The 17,728-nt window shown below is 47.2% G+C and overlaps 2 protein-coding genes across 2 annotated transcripts; one reads left to right on the forward strand and one right to left on the reverse strand.

Annotated features, from left to right (window-relative positions):
• Positions 1-667: 667 nt before the first annotated feature.
• ciao2a (cytosolic iron-sulfur assembly component 2A) lies at positions 668-3,502 on the reverse strand. The gene is made up of 5 exons (XM_061282826.1): positions 3,247-3,502; positions 2,372-2,536; positions 2,243-2,292; positions 1,629-1,674; positions 668-1,305 (listed from the first exon to the last, which is right to left on the reverse strand). The coding sequence occupies exons 1-5, from the start codon at positions 3,272-3,274 to the stop codon at positions 1,205-1,207; spliced, it is 390 nt and encodes a 129-aa protein (XP_061138810.1). The 5' UTR covers positions 3,275-3,502; the 3' UTR covers positions 668-1,204.
• Positions 3,503-3,742: 240 nt separating this feature from the next.
• Positions 3,743-16,745, forward strand: spg11 (SPG11 vesicle trafficking associated, spatacsin). The gene is made up of 40 exons (XM_061282824.1): positions 3,743-4,068; positions 4,555-4,742; positions 4,859-5,086; positions 5,367-5,568; positions 5,626-5,763; positions 5,976-6,352; positions 6,685-6,830; positions 6,902-6,998; positions 7,067-7,222; positions 7,300-7,475; positions 7,631-7,807; positions 7,875-7,946; positions 8,040-8,167; positions 8,229-8,413; positions 8,509-8,704; positions 8,841-9,032; positions 9,239-9,345; positions 9,552-9,697; positions 9,848-10,012; positions 10,161-10,227; positions 10,302-10,464; positions 10,541-10,749; positions 10,817-10,925; positions 10,993-11,152; positions 11,282-11,512; positions 11,594-11,800; positions 11,933-12,040; positions 12,228-12,393; positions 12,461-12,675; positions 12,811-13,525; positions 13,781-13,929; positions 14,044-14,248; positions 14,329-14,463; positions 14,623-14,756; positions 14,906-15,025; positions 15,095-15,263; positions 15,504-15,580; positions 15,656-15,811; positions 15,885-16,036; positions 16,133-16,745. Exons 1-40 carry the CDS (start codon positions 3,869-3,871, stop codon positions 16,308-16,310), a joined length of 7,101 nt encoding a protein of 2,366 aa, XP_061138808.1. The 5' UTR covers positions 3,743-3,868; the 3' UTR covers positions 16,311-16,745.
• Positions 16,746-17,728: the final 983 nt, after the last annotated feature.

Raw genomic sequence — 17,728 nt, forward strand, 5'->3', positions numbered from 1 at the left:
AGATTGTACTTAATGAGGTGTAAAAGATCAGGGCCCATATGGAGCCTGTCAACCATACACGTGCAGAAGATTCGAAAAAAATTGTGTCCTTCTACTAGTGTAGCCACGCCCACGCAGGAGCGTTGCATAACCTGACAATGCGTTGAATTATTTCTTCACAGCTTGAATTCAAAGCATTCACACTGTTCCAGTACTTTTGTCTAGCAAGACTGTACAACGTTGGGATGATTTTTATGCTGGAATTTTTACCTGAGAATAGATTTTTCTAAGAACAAATTCAGCAATCCTTTTGAAATCAGAATACTTTTGTGACAAAATGCGTATATGCTTGCATATTTGTTTATTTTTGTCTCTAAAGACCTTTCAAATTGCTCTTAGTAGACCTGAAGCACAGAGAAACAGCCACCCCTCTCCTCTTCCCTCGCTATTACTACTCCATCATCTGTGGACCCAGAAAGCAAGTTCAATGTCACCTGGCCATGTCAAAGCTTTGGGTACCATCTTGTGGCTGAGGGTTGATTGTAAAAAAAAAAAAAAAAGAAAAGAAAAAAACTACACCCATTGCATTTCTCTCCCTTTTTGTTCTCATTTTCATGCATGTGTAATATTTGATCCATTTTAAAGCAGTTGTGTATCCCTGAAATAGAAATGATTACTCACTCATCACTCAAATTTTATCTTAACATTTATCGTTCATCTGGTTTAAAGGAAACTGTTTGTTAACATAATATTTAAGGCACGGATATGACTATGGAAAGCCAGAATGCACATTGCAAGTGTTTTTGGAGACAAGAAAACAACATGCTATGGTCAATAGCCTCCTCTGGTGTAGTGTAGTAATATTACCAATAAATGATGCGCTGCAATGCTATTTGGGCTTTTCGGGAGAGCTTGCGCAATCCAAGGTGAGGTTGGCTGCTTGCTGTATCACTTCCGTAGCACACGTAATTGAACAGGAAATAAGCTGATTCGTGATAACAACATGGACATTATTAGATTCAAAATGAATCATTAGACTCCAAAGCTTAAAAATAGCACAAAATCATTTTATATAATCATTGTGTGGTTTTTTTTTTTTACAAGAAAGTGAGGCTCTGCCACACCTGAACACGCATTCACAAGCTGACTCAACACCTTGAATGAATGTATACACACAAACTCACGCACACACGCACACATATACACACACCAACTGTGTGTGGAGTCAATCATCAGGTTCAATGATGCACTGCTCCACGATGTCCCTGAGGTTTGGATTTTCCATGGCGGCTGCAACACGTTCCTTGTCGTTGATCTGCTTGTTGACTGGGCACAAATACAGAAACATAAGACACATTAGAAAAGGGATGTCGAACAAATCAGCATAATGCTTTTATTTCATACAACTTCATCAATAAACAATTGAACTATATAAGTGAATTGAAAATAATTCTATAATCAAATGAATGACTGTAGAAGACCTACAAACAAAATAAATACACATTTGAATTAACCAAACCAAAGCAAAATGAACTGCTTAGGATGCTTGATAAAATGCTGGATGACTTGGCTTAAATAACAGAGGACCCCTCCACGTGAGGTTCATACACACACGACATGTTGAAATTAAAGAATGCAAAGTGACTTACTGTCCTCTTCGGTGGAGTGTGTTCCTTCACTGATGTAAATCTCCAGCTGGCGAGAAACAAAGTTTGTCATCTAACTGCAATCGCAAAAAGTGAACCGCAATATGTCAGGCGGTGACTGTAAGCTGCCATCTGTCCAGGACCTCTATATGTCTCCAGGACCAAGTCGGATCACAGCTGACCATTCTCACCTGTGACACAGACTCTTGCCTCAGGGAGAAGGCTATGGTCCATTCAGACCAGAACCAAGAACAGCTTCTTCCCTTCTGCCATAAGACTCATGAACATTTACTAACTCTACATCAGACTCTCTATAACCTGCACATGCCAATTGCATGGCTCTATTTGCAAAATGGCATTATGCTCATATTGCTGCTGATTCATATTTGTAATTTAGTGTAGATATTTTTTATCAGTCTATTTTATTGCATGCCTTAAAGTGTTTTTAGATATTCTCATATTTTACCCTTATTTCATGTTGCACGATTGTACCGCAAAAAGAATCCTGGTTTGTGATCTCCTTTACTGACAATGGGAATAAGGTGAATTCTGATTCCAAGTGATTCCTAACACAGCCAATGTGAAAACATCAAGTTGCTTTGTTGTCATGCTCTCACTTTGTGTTTGAAGGGTAGACATCTCTCCAGCTTGACTTGTAAACACAAACCTGCAACAAAAGCACACAAAAAACAATCAGAATGATGCAAAAGTGGAGGACGGGGCATGGCCAAGAGGTAGCGACAGACCGATGAGGGTGGCCAGGGAGCAGTGTGGGACGGTTGGGGAGAACTTGATGATGATGAGATACTCGTCGTTACCCAGCTCCTGGACCTCCACGCAATTCTCTGTCACCACGTCCAGCTCCTCCAGTGTGTTGGGCTTCTCCGGGTCTCGGATGGATCGGATCACATCTGACTCAAAACACAGTAAAATTATTATTGAGCTGCTTAGACTTTACATATCACACAGTGGTTCAATAAATGGCAGTCATTGAATGTACTAACTATCATGTCCTATGTTGGATGTCTGCCGTTAATGGGCGTGGCCCCATGAATGACGGTGAGCTGGAGTCCATAAGTGAGAGCTGTGGCCTACAGCAGCTATACTGCAGCAAGTTATTCAAGTTGTATTTGAGTGTTTGACTGTTTGTCTCAGTAAATATCTGAGTGTGCATCAGCAACTGGCGAGCTCCTTGCCCACAAGGCATGCCATTGATTTACCTTAGTTTTTCACTTTTTAAACTTCATTAGATAGAGGTCAAGCTCGTAACACAAAGCAAAAAAAAAAAAAAGGAGCAACAAGTGGCTCGTAATATGGATACTAGTTGAGTTAATCGGTTAATTTTAATCCATTCGAAATATTTTTTATCAAGTCAAAACACTTCAACGACGCCAACCACACTAAAGTCCAGAATTTTATTTAATGCCCGTTTTTTCGCTGACAGCAACGAAGACGAAATGGCCGATTAGAAGAATAATAGAAAAAACATTTGCACTTTGCACCAAATTTTTAGACGATTACTTTATATTTATTTATCTCGCGTGTTCAAATAAGTGAGCATGTCATTGACGTGAAACGATCTTTTTTGTTTTTAAACTTAGTTTAGCCAAGAGTCACACACCGTAAACCTCCAAGGCTTTCTCTTCCATTCTTGCTCTCCTCTGTAGATTTCTGGCGTTAAAATGTGGGCCCAGGTGGCGATTAACACGAGCCGTTGGTGATGATCATGATAAGAGTCAAAAAGAAATACGCAGAGACAAAAGTGACTTCAATTCAGCAGAAGGAGAGGTGCCAAACGTCAACATCAGACCGTCTGTAAACTGCTCTCAGATCAGCTGCCGATGTCGACAGCAGGCTGACATTTTGTTTACGGGAAAAGCAATCGATGCCTGATCGATCGTTTTGGGCTAAACCATCAAAGATATTTAAACAACATCTAAATGAGGTCTTACTTTATAACAAATTTAACAACAACCCCAATAATACTGTGGATACTTAAAATGTGACTTGATTTTATTTTTCTAGCGTGACTGACAGGCAACGCAGAATCGTAAATTAGATCCCATGAAATGATAAAGTTGGTCCGTCCGCCTGTCATCTCAATGGTCAGACGTAGTCAGCTGACGGTTGTGACGTATCACGTGACCGGTGCGTAATGTTTACAAAAAAAGAAGGGGAAATGTCTTAGGTTTGTGGGTAGTCTGGATGCGTTTTTGTGAACTGGAAGTTTCCTGCGGGTCGAGATGGCGGAGCGCTCCTCCGCGATCGAAGTGGCTCTTCTGCCGGCCAAGGAGCACTGGCGGGAGGTGGGTGATGTCCGCAAGGCTCAGCTCGCTCCCGGGAGCGGCGCTTTGCTCGGCTGCCTGGAGATGGATGGAACGCTGATGCTGTGGGACCCGGCCGACGAGGTTGCTCCAGTGAAGCTAGACGGAACCTATCAGGAGTGCGTCTACTTTTGTTTACTTTGATCGCAGTTATTATTAAAACGTACATCCACTTATTCAAAAATAATAATAAACACTTAATTCTAAGCCTTCTTACAACAGCAGCTTTCATACACAAATGAAGTAGGACACATCATTTTCGCTTTTCTGTGACGCAACAGTGTAGCAAATTAACATTGTCACCACCCCCACAAAGAGTTTTTCAATCAATGAATTGATCAATTAGCCTGGTCAGACCTCAAGAGAAAAAATAACCTCTTTGGTGTGTAAAAGCAAACATGTAATTAGAAACACACCTCAATTCCTGTTACAGTTGAGTACTGTGGTTTTCAAAGCATTATTATATGGCCAAAATCTCATATTTCAATATTAATGTCAAATATCTTGATAATGATCGATAACAACATTACAATGGGCTCATCTTAAAGTAGACTAGACAGGACATTTTGCACGATAATTTGAATGACAAACTGTTTTTCCCCTAGCTTTACCTGGGAGGAGGCTCCAAGTGGTTGCCCAGGAGGAGGCGGAGTCACGCGCCTGCTGGCCGTGGGCACCGGGTGCGAGCTGAGGATGTTGGAGGTGAATGGTGAAAGAGGAACGGCGCTTTCTGTGCACCTTGTTGGCGAGTGTCCTGCCCAGCGCCTACTGCAGGAGCAGCATGATTACTCAGGTTGGTTCCGAAATGTTGGTAAGAATTGTCGCAAAGAATAAAGTTTTGCTGACCTAGACGATGAGAATTAAGTGGAGCCCCCATGCTAACACTTCATGAGTCAATTGTGTCTTTAGGTGGATGTAACCCGCAGATGGCACGTGTGCTGTCGTTTGTATCGGGTCACTGCCAAATGCTATTGGATGGGGTCTGGCTTCTGCGTTTGGAGTGGTCACTAGCACAGGAAGTGGCGCAGGTTATAAACTGTAACCGCCTGGGCCTGATGGACAATGGTGCTGGGGCTGCGGTCCAGTGCTGCGTGCGCCAACATGTTGCCTTCATCCTCAGGGAAAGCGGACGGATCTGTATCCTTATTGCATGTTAAACATTGTAAATTTACATCGATCAATAGACATCAGAATTTGAAACAAAACTATATATTAATGAAAGTCCACTAGCTTCATGCTGACATGTAATGTAAAATGCCCTAGAACGGCTAAGGGAAATCAGCATAGATGTTGCAGTAATTTGGAATGTTTTTTTTAAGCCCTCTTGAAACAATTTTTCCAAAAATCAACTAGTGACTTTAATTTCCACCAAGAAATGGAAGTAATGAGTGTCAAAACTTCTTAATTGGGCATCCAGACATTTATGATGTAATCGACGGCTTTCACTTGGCCACTGTGCACGTTGCCGCCTACCTGAGCAGCGGGATGACAGAGGAGGTGGATTTGGCCACCTCATGGTCACAATTGCGCCACCTGGAGGTGTCGGCCGACATGAGTACGGTCGTCGTCATCACGCACAACAATGTTGCCGGCGCCATTGATCTCGACCATTACTTCAGGTATATGCATAAGTTTGACGATTCTGAATGTGTCACTCACTCGTCATCATCTTCCAGGAGGAACGCTGATCACCTGCTGTGTCAAGCACCACCCACTGGACCACCCCTCCGACCCCAACAACCGATCGATGAGGACAAAATGACAAGTGCCAGCAGCACCCTGGCCGCGCTGGGCCTCACCTTCAATGCAGACAGGTGAACTGTTTCTCTGATTTATTGTTAAATTTCAGCACGGCAGCATAGAGGCTTAGTAGTTAGCTTGTCCGCTTCACAGTTCTATGGTTCGGGGTTTCATTCTGTGCTCCAGCCTTCCTCTGTGGAGTTTGAATCTAATATGTGTCCCTTTGCTTAAATGTTGACTTGTTACCATGCATGCTCTTTAAAATGGATGCTTACTTCATGTGTAGGTCCTGGGGCGTTCGTCTGGCATCATTGTACAACGCGGCCCAGAAGTCTTCCTTGCTCCCATCATTCCAACCGGCCGCCACCTCCTGGTCTTCATCACTTCCCCGCCATGGTTCCAGCCCAGCCGCGCCGCCGGGCCGTAGCAGAGTCCCTCTCGGGGGCGCCAACATCACCTTCGCAGTGCCGGAGTCATCCGCCCCGTCTCTGCTGTCAGTCTGCGACTTCTCCGCTATGTTGGTGTTTGCATCCCCAGGAAACATGCAGAGCACCGCTGTCTTATGGGACTTTGCGTCCGGGAACGTGAGCTACCACCAGGTGGAGGGCCCTGCCGTGGTGGTGGAACTGTGTGGACAGAAACATCATGCTGTGCTCCTCAAGAGTAAGTTATTTAGTATTAATTATCCTAATAATTGATTAATCTGTCACACTCATCTTGTTGATTAATCAATGAATGTGATAAAAAGAACATGTTTAAATTTGCATCAATCAATTAGAAACGGAATATTTTAAATTGGCAGAGCAGAAAATGCATACAGTAGTCGGGGGAAAAAAAGAAATACGGCCAAGACAGTCGCGCTACGAATGCATTAAATTGTCCTACTTGTGAGGACAGAGAGTGTACTAGTAAATGAAGTTCATGGACAAGACATCAAGGATATGGAGTAAAAGTTTTGGAATTTTTGATTTCCACCTTCCTGTTGTTCTCCCCAGAGTCGGGAATGTTCCAGGTTTTGTTCTCAGTGTCGCAGCAGGAGCTCCTGAGCAGTTTGATGATGTTTGGCAGCGCGGCCACCGTGGATGCACTTTGTCACTTAAACACGTGGGAGCGCTGCTCCATCCCCATCCACTCCCTGAAGGTACAAGTCACGATTCGTCTCGTCCATCTTGGGCATCGTCGTCATTTTTGTGTCTTGGTGTCATTGAACAGGCAGGAGTTAAAAACCGGCAACTGGACACGGTGGACTTCTACCTGAAGAGCAAAGAAGACCTTTTGAAAACGCACAGCACCATCAGCCTCACGGAGCGTACGACCCAAATTTTACTCAGTTACATTTCTCACATAGCATATTGCTCCATGTTTCCATTTGCGCAGGTGTCCAGACTTTGTGTCCCGCCTTGGACCTGCTGTGTGCCGCCATCCGGGAATCGAGAAACGACGCTCAAAGCCGGCAGTTCTCGGAGCAACTGCTTCTCATCACGATAAGCTTCGTCAACGCGCAGATACGCTACATTCTAACGCACATGAGCTGTAAGACGTCATGCACCCACAGCTAGCGCAATGTTACATTAGCATTATCCCTGAGTGTGTATGTGCGTGCTATGTAGACGAGGATGAAGACGTGCGCGGCTGCGTGGACGTTCTGAACAAGTACCTGGCGGAACTCAGGACTTTCTTGAAGAAATACCCGTGGCCTGCAGAGGGAGCCAAAGATCACAACGATCAACCACCAGGGGAGGAGGAGGAGGAGGAGGTGGATGAATGGGACGGGCTTCCAGCAGAGGTGACTCCTCATTTGCTCTTTTTTGTTTTGGACCACAGTGTTAATATAGACCCCGTTTCACATTATGACCTCTTTCACAGTAACATTTACAACGTTCACATTGGCCTTTACCTATTTCACACAGATTCTTGCCTCTTCTACACTGATTTATACAGGAAGTGGTCCGTCTATCAGTCCTGAGCAATCAAATCCCCAGAGCCCAGGCGGTGTTCAGGCGGCAGGGCCTTCCCGAGGGGCGTCTTCCAGCCCTGAGGGCGACAGGCCTGCGTCTGGTCTTCTCGTGTCTGCAGGGACGAGACATGTCAACCGCTATCGCTCTCCTCACCAACATGGTGGGTGCCTGGACATGAACTCTTGTTTTGGGTTTACCTCCAAAGACGGCCATCTTGTTTTCATCAGGGTTTCAATGTGAAGAAGGAACTGCATCGAATCTGCCTCTACACAAACGACAGGGACCTCCGGGACTTTGTGGTCAGTTGTCTACTTCCTGTCTGCTGACATATACCCCTTTCACACCGACTCGTACCTCAAGTAATCTGCGTCTGTGATTGGCTGCTTATTCAGGAGGAGGAACTATGCAGACGGAGTCACTTTTCCAAAGAGGAGCTTGATAGCGTGGCGTTCATCAAGGAAGCAGCGAATATGGCTCCTCTCCCACGTCGCCAGTATACAGACGGCACCTTGGATTGCAGGTGAATAATGCTTCTATTGAGTGGTCGCCGGCCGCAGTGGTATCACCTCTCTATCATCCAGGTCGCTGCAGCTGCTCCTGCACGAGGAGGCAGCGGGAGAAGAGGAGGTCCTGGAGGAAGTGCTGGGAAAGGAGATGTATGAGCAGGAAGAGGAGGGGCTTTGGCAGAAAGTGAGGCTGGATTGGGTGAAGAACTGGGAGCAGAGCAGCAGGACGGCCATCTTGTTGTCCAGATGCCGGCATGACGGTAGGAAATTTGTTGGATTGGTTTGTAAATATTCCTGATGTGGCAACACATATCTGCTTTAGAGTTCACCGGTTCATTTCTGATGTGATGTTTAGAGTTGAGTTGGTGTGATGGGGCAGTGCTGTGGAGTCACATGACCTCATTCCACAACCACACTGACTTGGCGGCCTGGATGGAGAGCAGAGAGGCCTCTGGTGCCGCTCAGTGGCCCGACTTGACGGCACAAGTGGTCAACGACAATACGCGGAGCAGCCACTTCCTCAGGGAGGAAATCCTGGACACGCTCGCCAGGTGGGAGATGTGTTCACCACCACCATACAAAGACTTCTTGTGTTGTTGACCTGCGCCCTTTCATATTAACTCATACATCTTATACATTACACTGACTTTTTCGACCACTTTCACATTATCTTTATCCCTCTCACAGGCGGGGTGTATTCATCCCTGACGAGCTGTCCGACTTGGATCAACTTTTGTGGCGTGCGGCTCAGGGCGGCTGTCTTATGACGCCGGCGCTCGTCCATCGGCACCTTGGTCTGGACATCCACTCGCGTGTCATCAGTTGGTGTCTAGAACGCCAACTGCAGTTCCTCCTCTACACCTACCTGGAGCATTACAAGTGCGCACATCTGTGAATAGATTGTCACTACATTTTCCCTGCAGCAATGTAAAAGAGTCATCAGCAGTTTGATTTCACTTAGTACACTTACTAGGTAGAGGGGGAAATTACTTTTTCACTTTGGGCCAGAAACATTTCAAATGAGATAAATAGGAGGTTCTGTATTTATCATATAAGGGAAATGAAAGCTTGTTATTTTTGGGCAGGTTGACTCCCAGGAACTGTCCTGTGCTGTCCAATGGAGGTCCGACTCACTCGCAGCCCTGGTCAGACATGATGGTGAAAATACAGGAGATCACCACGAACCTGACAGGTGGTGCCTCAAGTTAGGAGTTTACTTCATTCTGTTACCATTCAGAACATTTGGATCTGTATACATTTGTAGGCTAGTGCATTCCTAACTGAGCCCCTCACATGAATGCCCCATTTAGTGTCAGACTACCACTCTTCGGGACCTGTAAAAACCATGTGCCACATGGGTGCCGCCTCATTTTCTTCTACTTCCTGTGTATCCTTCAGATCCAACGTTGGTCCATCAGGCCAGTCTGACATGTGCTCAGGTTCTCCTACCGGGAAGCCCCCCGTCCCTCAGCTCGCTTCTGCTGGAGGGTCACAGTCTGCTCGCCCTCGCCACCATCATGTTCGCTCCGGGGGGCATCGACCAGGTCAGCTTTGTTCCCTTTTACAATAACTTGTAAACTTTTCACACGTGTACCTTTTTCCAATTTAGTTGTCTATTACAATAAAGGCTATTATTCTATTCCATTCACACTGGCGCCACGTATGTAGCCATTTCACTACTTCCTGTTTGGCAGGTGGTGGCCCAGGGTGAAAGTCAGTCAAAGGCGGAGTTCTCTATAGATCCACAGCTGATGAAGATGGCACTGACAGCGTACCCCAAACTAAAGGCGGCGCTGTTCCCAGCAGGGCCGCGAGGGCCTGGCGCCTTCACAGATGTATCCGTGTACCATATTCTTCAGGTGGGACGGGGGGAAAATGATGCCATGAAGTTGGTATAATGTGTGCACAATTTTTGTAGACGTAGTTGACATTTTGTCTGCATGTTGTGTCTATACACGGGCAAAAAAAAATCATGTGTAGTTCATCACCTCCGTGTGTTTGCTGCAGGCACTGCATCCTCTCGACCCATGCCGACTGTTCGGCTGGCAGGAGGGAAATTCACTGAACTCCGTCGGTACGTCGCTCGACACATACAACACTCAGTTACATAGTCTGTCAGATGATTACCTGTCAACCTTGTTGCCGTAGAAACGATAGAGCTGCCTCACTTCTCCAGCCCGCACTTGGTGGACTCCTTTGCCCTGGTTGAGCAGCTGGACTTCCTGTATTATCTGCAAAATGGCCGGCCGTCCTTCGCCTTTGCCACCTTCCTGCTGCAGCAGCTGATTGGCTGCGACCACGTCGGTCAAATGTGAGAACTGAAACGCACGCACATATAGTCACTGAGGAGATCACGGTTTGATCTTGCTTGTATCTGTGCCTTTTAGTTTGCAGAAAGCCCGGCAGCAAGTACACATTTTGGCAGTGCAGAGTTTCAATTTACCGTCAGTGGTGGCGGCAGCAGTTTGTTTCTGCGAGCTTCTTGGCCTTAACAGCGTCCAAATCAGAGTCGACGTTAATGTCCTCAACACCATCTGGACACACTGGAAACTCAACCGCACTCATTGTGGAGACACACAACCTCTGCACACACTGGGTAAATACACACACACTCACACAGTATCTCCACACACAGCTTGTGTGAGCACACACCATGTTGTCAGTGTCGAAAGGTGTCAAGCTTGTGGAGGCAGAGCCAGGAGCTGCGAAGGAACTGATTGGCTACCTGGAAGCTGCTGTGATTGACAGCTTGGAAGTCAAAGATGTCAAAAGGTGAGCATTTTCATCCTCATTTTTCAAGGTAATCACCATCATCATCACATTACTTTTATGTTGCCAGGAGTTCGTGGGAGGCCGCTCAGGAGTGGTCATTGCCAGTGGATTTTTGTCGTCTTCATGGACTTCCTCTCAGCTGCGTTTATCCCGCCCACTGCGCCCGTGACGGACACTTCCTCAATTTCCTGTTGTTTGTACAAATCCACCACTTTACATCGCAGCAGGTGATGAGCCCATAATGTTGCTACTTCCTGGCTTGTCATTTTCTTCTTCTGTCTGTTCGTTTTTCCACATTTGATCTGCTCAGATTTTTACTTCCTGTCTCATCACGATTCCAATTTTTGCGTGGCCAGGTTGGCTCCTTACTGTTCCAGTTTAGCCCCGCCCTCCAGGACCACTTGCATATGGCGTTTGGCGAGCTGCAGTTGTTCACTGGTGAATCCTCAGTGGGCCCAGTCACCCCCCTAGACCTCTTCCAGGTACTGCTGCGGAGCCAAGAGGAGGCGGAGCCTAGCATGTACCTGCTGCAAGAGGCATTGAAGCATCGTAGCCCCTCATTGGCCGTGCTCGCTGCCTGTCAACAGGTGACCGTAGCCCCACCCACCATCAAAGCTCGCACCACTCGGGTTAGTCGCATCACTCAGTATACATGCCTTATTTGACAGGAGCCGGAAATTGTGTCATGCCTGTGCGTGTGGCTCCTCACTGTCATCGATGACGTCACAGCCCAGGAAGTCGCTAACCGCCTGTCTGCCGCCCCCCAACCTCACCTGTGGACCCTGCAGCACTTGTCAATTATCTGGAGATCCTTCCTGGGCCAGGGGCTACATGGAGCCCAAACCCTACTCCGGGGGTTCCAGCTCTTCATAAGGGTGAGCACCACCACTGTTTTATTGTTACTGAATTGTGAGTCTGCGTATATGCGTGTGTCTTTGTGTACATTTACTTTTGGCTTTTGTAAATTAATGCCTCTTCTGCTTTGGTTGCTGTTGTTGCATTGTCAGGACTGCCCCCTGCTGGATGTCCTTAGCATGTTCCTGCTTTGCTACGACCACAAGAACTTCAACAAAGCCAAAATCAAACTCCGAAACTTCCACACCAGCATCAGCAGTGTTAGTAAACGACACACACACGTGACAGCAGCATGCTTCACCTTCATCACTGCTCTTTTTCATCATTTTCATCTTCCTCACTCATCATCGTCACTCATCTCTCTCACCTCATCATCACTCACACGTCATCATTTCATCTTCACTCACCGTCACGCTTCCTGATTAGGTTATTTTTGTTGTTGTTCAGTTGAGCATCAGCGGCGATGCGCCCCCCGGTGGTGTGCCGCTGCAGTGGTTATGTAGCGAGGCATGGTTTTTGCTATTGCTCCTGTGTCAGCGCACGTGCTCACACTTTGAGCTGCAGCGACTCTTGCGGGTCTTGGCGGACGGCGACATGATGAGCAAAGACAGCGGTGACAAAACACACAACACAACATAAACTAGAGACACCCTGTGTGAACTTTACCTGCTTGTGTTTAGGTCCAGACTTCAAGAAACTGAGTCAGCTGAGTGACCTCCTGCAGGGTTCAGGAGTGTGCGTGAGACCCAAGTTGCTGCAGTGTAATTCGTCCTCTGTGCAGCAGGAGGAGTTCCAGGCCACCATAGATGCTCTGCAGGCTAGCGGTTTCTACGCACAAGCACGAAGCGTCGCTACGCTCGCACAGCTTCCTGTACAACGGCTGCTCATGTGTCAGGTGGCAACTGGACGCTTACACTTCCTGTCTCGTCTTGTTTCATGTTTCTGTGTAGACGTGTACATGTTTCTACTTCCTGCTTGTATCTGTGTGTTGGATTCCCTATAAAACTTCCTTTCTTGTCTATGCATGAAGTTGGTCCAGGAGTTGGAGCTTCAGCGTTCCAAGCGTCAGTGGTCCCGGCTCGAGACTCGTGTGTGCTTTTGGAGGAAGTGTCACCAGCAGCTCGAGGACATGTGTGTGGATCCCGACTGCGCTTTCCGCTTCTTCCTGTCTCAGGCGGACTCTGTATCATCGGCAGCTTCCGAATTTCAATCGGAGTTGCTGGCGGTACGTGAAGGCTGTTTGCTGCTTTCCATCGCTGCCCGCTGGCTGTCGCAGCACCGTCCGGCACCGGTGGAGCAGATAAAGAATCTGGAGAAGAAGCTGTGGGTGGGCCGTGTCCGAGAGCATGCCCTTGTGGTCGCTATCCAGAGGGAGAGCGTCTTCAACCTCCTTCCGCCGGACGTCAACACGTACGACGTCCTCATGAAGGACTTTTCATTCTGCAACATTCCCGAGCTCCGTACAGACACGCTCCTCAACCTAGAAGGACTTCCGGGTCCAGCTGAGGAGCATCTGGATGTGGATCCGCTCCTTAAGCCAACAGAGAGGCAGACTCTCGCGCTGCTGCTGGATGCTGCGTTGGACGCAGGAAGCATCCACGAAGTCAGCCGTGCCTGTCGATACTTTTCGCACTATCATCCTGATCTGTGGCTGCTGCTACGCTGCCGAGGACTGGCGTCAGGAGAACTTGCACCTGAAACACTGGACGAACCTGACCTGCCGCCCAGGAGGCTCCTACACTCCTGTGAGGAACAAACCGTCTGCAACTCATTTTCATTTCCTGCTGACCCTCCATAACTAGTTTTTAAGAGTTATATGCAACTCGTTTTAGTTGATGACCAAATCCAACTTGTCAGTTGTTAGTGAATTGTTTACCATCCACAACTAGTATTTATGTCTTCACAGTCCACAATTAGTTGTCATGAGTTGCCATCTATCTGAAGCAGTTCAAATGTTATTTCAATCTTAAGAACAGATTTTTCTTTGGTTTTTTTTACAGCGTCGTCCGTGAGCAGCTTGTCCTCCTTCGTGGTGCTTCCTCCTCTTCCTGAAGACGACATTGCTGTCCAGCTGCAGAAGATGGCTGAGCGGTGTCACCATGGCAATAACTACTGCAAACAAGTCCTCAGCCTCTACCAGCTCTCCAAGGTAGATCCAAATCCATCCATCAATCAATCAGATGTCCTCTTGTACATGTGGGAATGTGTTTGATTGGAAAGCTGACAGCATCACCCTTAAGCCACTCGTTGTGTGTGATGATAGGAGCTGCAGTGTCCGTTCAGTCAGATAAGCAGCGAGGATCCCGCCTGCGTTCTCCAGAAGTTACTGCTGTGTGATCATCCAGAACGCTTCCGGAACGCTCAAATGTTCATCCGAGCTCAAAGTTTCTCCGCCGACGTTGTAGCTGAGTTGGTGGCGGCCACGCTGGTGCGAGCCAAACAGGAGCATGCACACCAGATGCAAACTGGTGGGAAGAGAGCGAGAAACAAATGCTTTGACAACACACACTTGGCTCTGTACATATATTTTTTGTGTTTGCGCATGCAGAGAGGCAGATGATCCGGCCGTCGGAGGGGAGAGACTCGCTTGTCCAGCTGATTACTTTGTGTGAGGATCCTAACCTGGTGGGACTCAAAGTTCTAGAGAAGCTGAAGGGCATACCACTCAGGGAGCTCAGCTGCAGTAAGACAAACATACAAAACACATGTATAGCAACATGGAAGTACGTCTTTCTCACATTCTCTCTCTTAGAATGAGATCAATTCCCTTTGTTTTTGTTGTACCATATACTGATTAGACGTTTGGCTGTCAGATCAGATCGTTATTGTTGTTATCATGTAGTTGTAGAGTTGCTGATCGTGGCTCACGACTGCTTCTGCGTGACATGCAACATGGAAGGAATCGTCCGAGTGCTACAGGGCGCCAGACACTTAAGCCACGCCTACTTAGCACCCGGCGAGTACTATGGCCTCTTGGTGAGTAAAAGTGCGATTTGACACGTTGGACTAACCTCAGAAGGTGTTGGACACTGAACACACCAGATTCTGGAGTTTCCAACGGTATCTGTCGACACTCGAATGCTGTTGTCTGCAGACAATAAAATACTAAGCAATGGTGATTTCAGGTGCGCCTGCTGACAGGGATCGGCAGATACAACGAGATGACGTACGTCTTTGACCTGCTCCATCAGAACCATTGCTTTGAGATGCTGCTCAGGAAGAAAATGGATATGGACAGAGGACAGGTGGCAATCAGGCACACACACACACACACACACACATGCTGATGTCTCACCTGGGCTCTGCACCCTCAGAGCTCAAGCCTGAAGACGGCGCTGTTGGACTACATCAAGCGTTGCCTGCCCGCCGACAGCGAGAAGCACAACATGGTGGCGCTGTGTTTCAGCATGAGGCGCGAGATCGGCGAGAACCACGAGATGGCCGCCAGGACGCAGCTTAAGATCATCCAGTCTCAGGCCTGGGGTGAGAAGTTGATGACCTTCCATTTGGCAACCACCAACAAATAGTTCTTATAGCTAATGACCTGCTAAAACTAAGTTTAGTCAGTTTTTTACAGCTACTCCATAAAAATACTTGATACTCATTTTACAAAATAAATGCCTTTTATCTAATTTAATTTCCGCGCAAATTACTGAACTTCCTTGTGTGCTTCTGCGTCCTGCGGGCTCCGTGTTTGCTGACTCGTGTGCTTGTCGTCAGCAGTATTGTCTCCAGACCTCAAAAGTTCCCTGCTCAAAGTTTTGTCTCTGCTCAAAGACGCCGCAGAGAGCTTCTCCAAGGTCATCACTCCTCGCCATTGCTAATTTTCTCTCTGCCTGACGTCCATGTTGACGGCGCACGTGTGTATGTGACAGGACTCGTGCGTGCATCAGGCGAGTCGCTGCGTGCGATTGGCCAAGCTGGTCACGCTTCAGCTGCACTTTCTCAATCAAGGCTCCACACTCCGCTTGGTCAACCTACAGCCTGCTGACATGATGGATGCCGCCATGGCGCTGCCCAGATGCTACCAGGTGGGTTACTGCATTTGTGATGTCACATGATCAAAATGATGATCATCATTAATGATGACTTTGCACATTTGAGGTGTTGGTGTTGTCAGAGGCCTACGGCTACAGCCCAGATTGGGCGGAGCTTGTGTACCAGAAGGCGGTCCTTAATGGCGATTTTGCTTACCTGGATGAGCTGAAGAGACTCCGCCCACTTAGCTCAGGCCTATTTGAGGACATTTTTAAGAAGTGAGTCACCACATAACTATAATTTCACCCAAAAGCCCATTCTCACAAACATTTTCCATTGCAATATATTTTTTTTATATTACTTTTTTTTTCCAGGCTGGACGGTGCCCCCAGTGGCGCAATGGCGAACATACGCCGTCTGCTTACATACTGCGATGACATTTACTTGCGCTACCGCCTGGCATACCAACGACAGCTCGACGATGTCACCAAGATGTTGCTCCAGGACGCAGCCACCTCCAGCTACCTCAACGACGCCATCGGTGCACACTGACGCGTTGGCACCTGGACAAGAGCAGCATGGTGTATCTCAAATCAAAATGTCATCTTGTAAATGATTTGGTATGGCATTAATCTGTCAGAAAAGAATTGTTGCAATGTTTTTAATCAAGAAAAATAGCTCTGTAAATTACTTCATTGTGTAAAGACATAACAGTAACAGCATAATTAAAAAGGAAATGAACTGTCTTTCCCTTAATTAACATCAATATGATGATTTCATGTTATGACATCACATTGTATAAAGTGTGATGTCATACTTGGATAATTTGTTTTGATATATTATGACATCATGCATGATCCCATACAACAAACTGGACAGAACCACTCATATCCTATTATACAATGTAAACTGTGTACACAACCACTCGATACAAATTTTGCCTTTTAAATAAAGTCGTACATGGCTCTAAATGCTGAGTCACTCCAATGTCAGGTGTCACCTTCTTTGGGCGTGTTGGACCATGCGAGAACCTCATCATCATCTCAGGTGTCAAATGTGTCGGGTTTCTTCCAGCCTGTTTTCCAGCAAAGTCTCTGTACTGTTCTTGAGCGTTGAGATGGGAAGTGGAGCGTCCGCCACCACCACCGAGGGATCCCGGGTGGACAATGAGCGGCCCGACCTGGTGCCGACCCCGACTCCTGTGGTCAGGACCCCCACCCCTGTGGTCAGGACCCCCACCCCTGTGATTTGGACGCCCACCCCTGTAGTCAGAACACCCACTCCTGCGGTCCTGAGTGGAGAAACATTGCTGGTGGTAGAAGTTTAATGCTGGAAGTAATGTCATCAAGATCCTACGGATATTTAGTGTCCATGTTTGTTCACAGGTGGACGATGAACATCAAGCGGTGGACGTCCTGTCTGTCACCAGTGACCAGAATCATTCAAAAGAGGATGACGAAGAAGATGAGGTGTCAAGTGATGTCAGTCCACTCGTGACCGTGAGCAACATGCTAAGACATCTTAAAAATGCTAAAATGCCAGATGCACAAGGCAATGTCATCAGTTATCCCGCGACATGTGTTTCAAATAGGAAGTGTCTGGTGAGGGAGAGGAAGTGTCTGTGAACTTTGAGAGTTTTCTTCACAACAATGGAACTTTGTACAGCTGCTTTGAGCACCTCGGGAATAGAGTGTACGTGGACGAAGCGCAGGTACCGACAAACAAAACGTGTGAGCTTGATACATATTAGCGTGGCTGTCGATCTCTCATAAGCACGTGACTCCAACATGGACTCTTATTGAGCAGAAGCTGCAGCCTTTCCCCAAGGAATGGTACGACATGGGACGCTTCATCAACCCAAACCAGGAGGTGTGTGTCATCTCCATCTCACTTCCTGTCTATGACGCCCAAGCTTCCCTACTTGTCTTTTAACCATTCGAGCTTTGAGACGTGATGAGCATCGACCATCA

Source organism: Syngnathus typhle, linkage group LG7 (genome assembly GCF_033458585.1).
Source record: "Syngnathus typhle isolate RoL2023-S1 ecotype Sweden linkage group LG7, RoL_Styp_1.0, whole genome shotgun sequence".
Classification (NCBI taxonomy): Eukaryota; Metazoa; Chordata; class Actinopteri; order Syngnathiformes; family Syngnathidae; genus Syngnathus; species Syngnathus typhle.

Excerpts from the sequence above, each read along its gene's own strand:
- ciao2a (XM_061282826.1), bottom strand. The coding sequence starts at position 3,274 with ATGGAAGAGAAAGCCTTGGAGGTTTACG. Across the intron at positions 1,675-2,242 it reads GTCTACCCTTCAAACACAAA|CTGGAGATTTACATCAGTGA; the intron begins GTGAGAGCATGA and ends GTTTCTCGCCAG. Across the intron at positions 1,306-1,628 it reads ACACTCCACCGAAGAGGACA|TCAACAAGCAGATCAACGAC; the intron begins GTAAGTCACTTT and ends ATTTGTGCCCAG.
- spg11 (XM_061282824.1), top strand. The coding sequence starts at position 3,869 with ATGGCGGAGCGCTCCTCCGCGATCGAAGTGGCTCTTCTGCCGGCCAAG. Across the intron at positions 7,223-7,299 it reads CATTCTAACGCACATGAGCT|ACGAGGATGAAGACGTGCGC; the intron begins GTAAGACGTCAT and ends CGTGCTATGTAG. Across the intron at positions 11,513-11,593 it reads TGCTCGCTGCCTGTCAACAG|GAGCCGGAAATTGTGTCATG; the intron begins GTGACCGTAGCC and ends CTTATTTGACAG.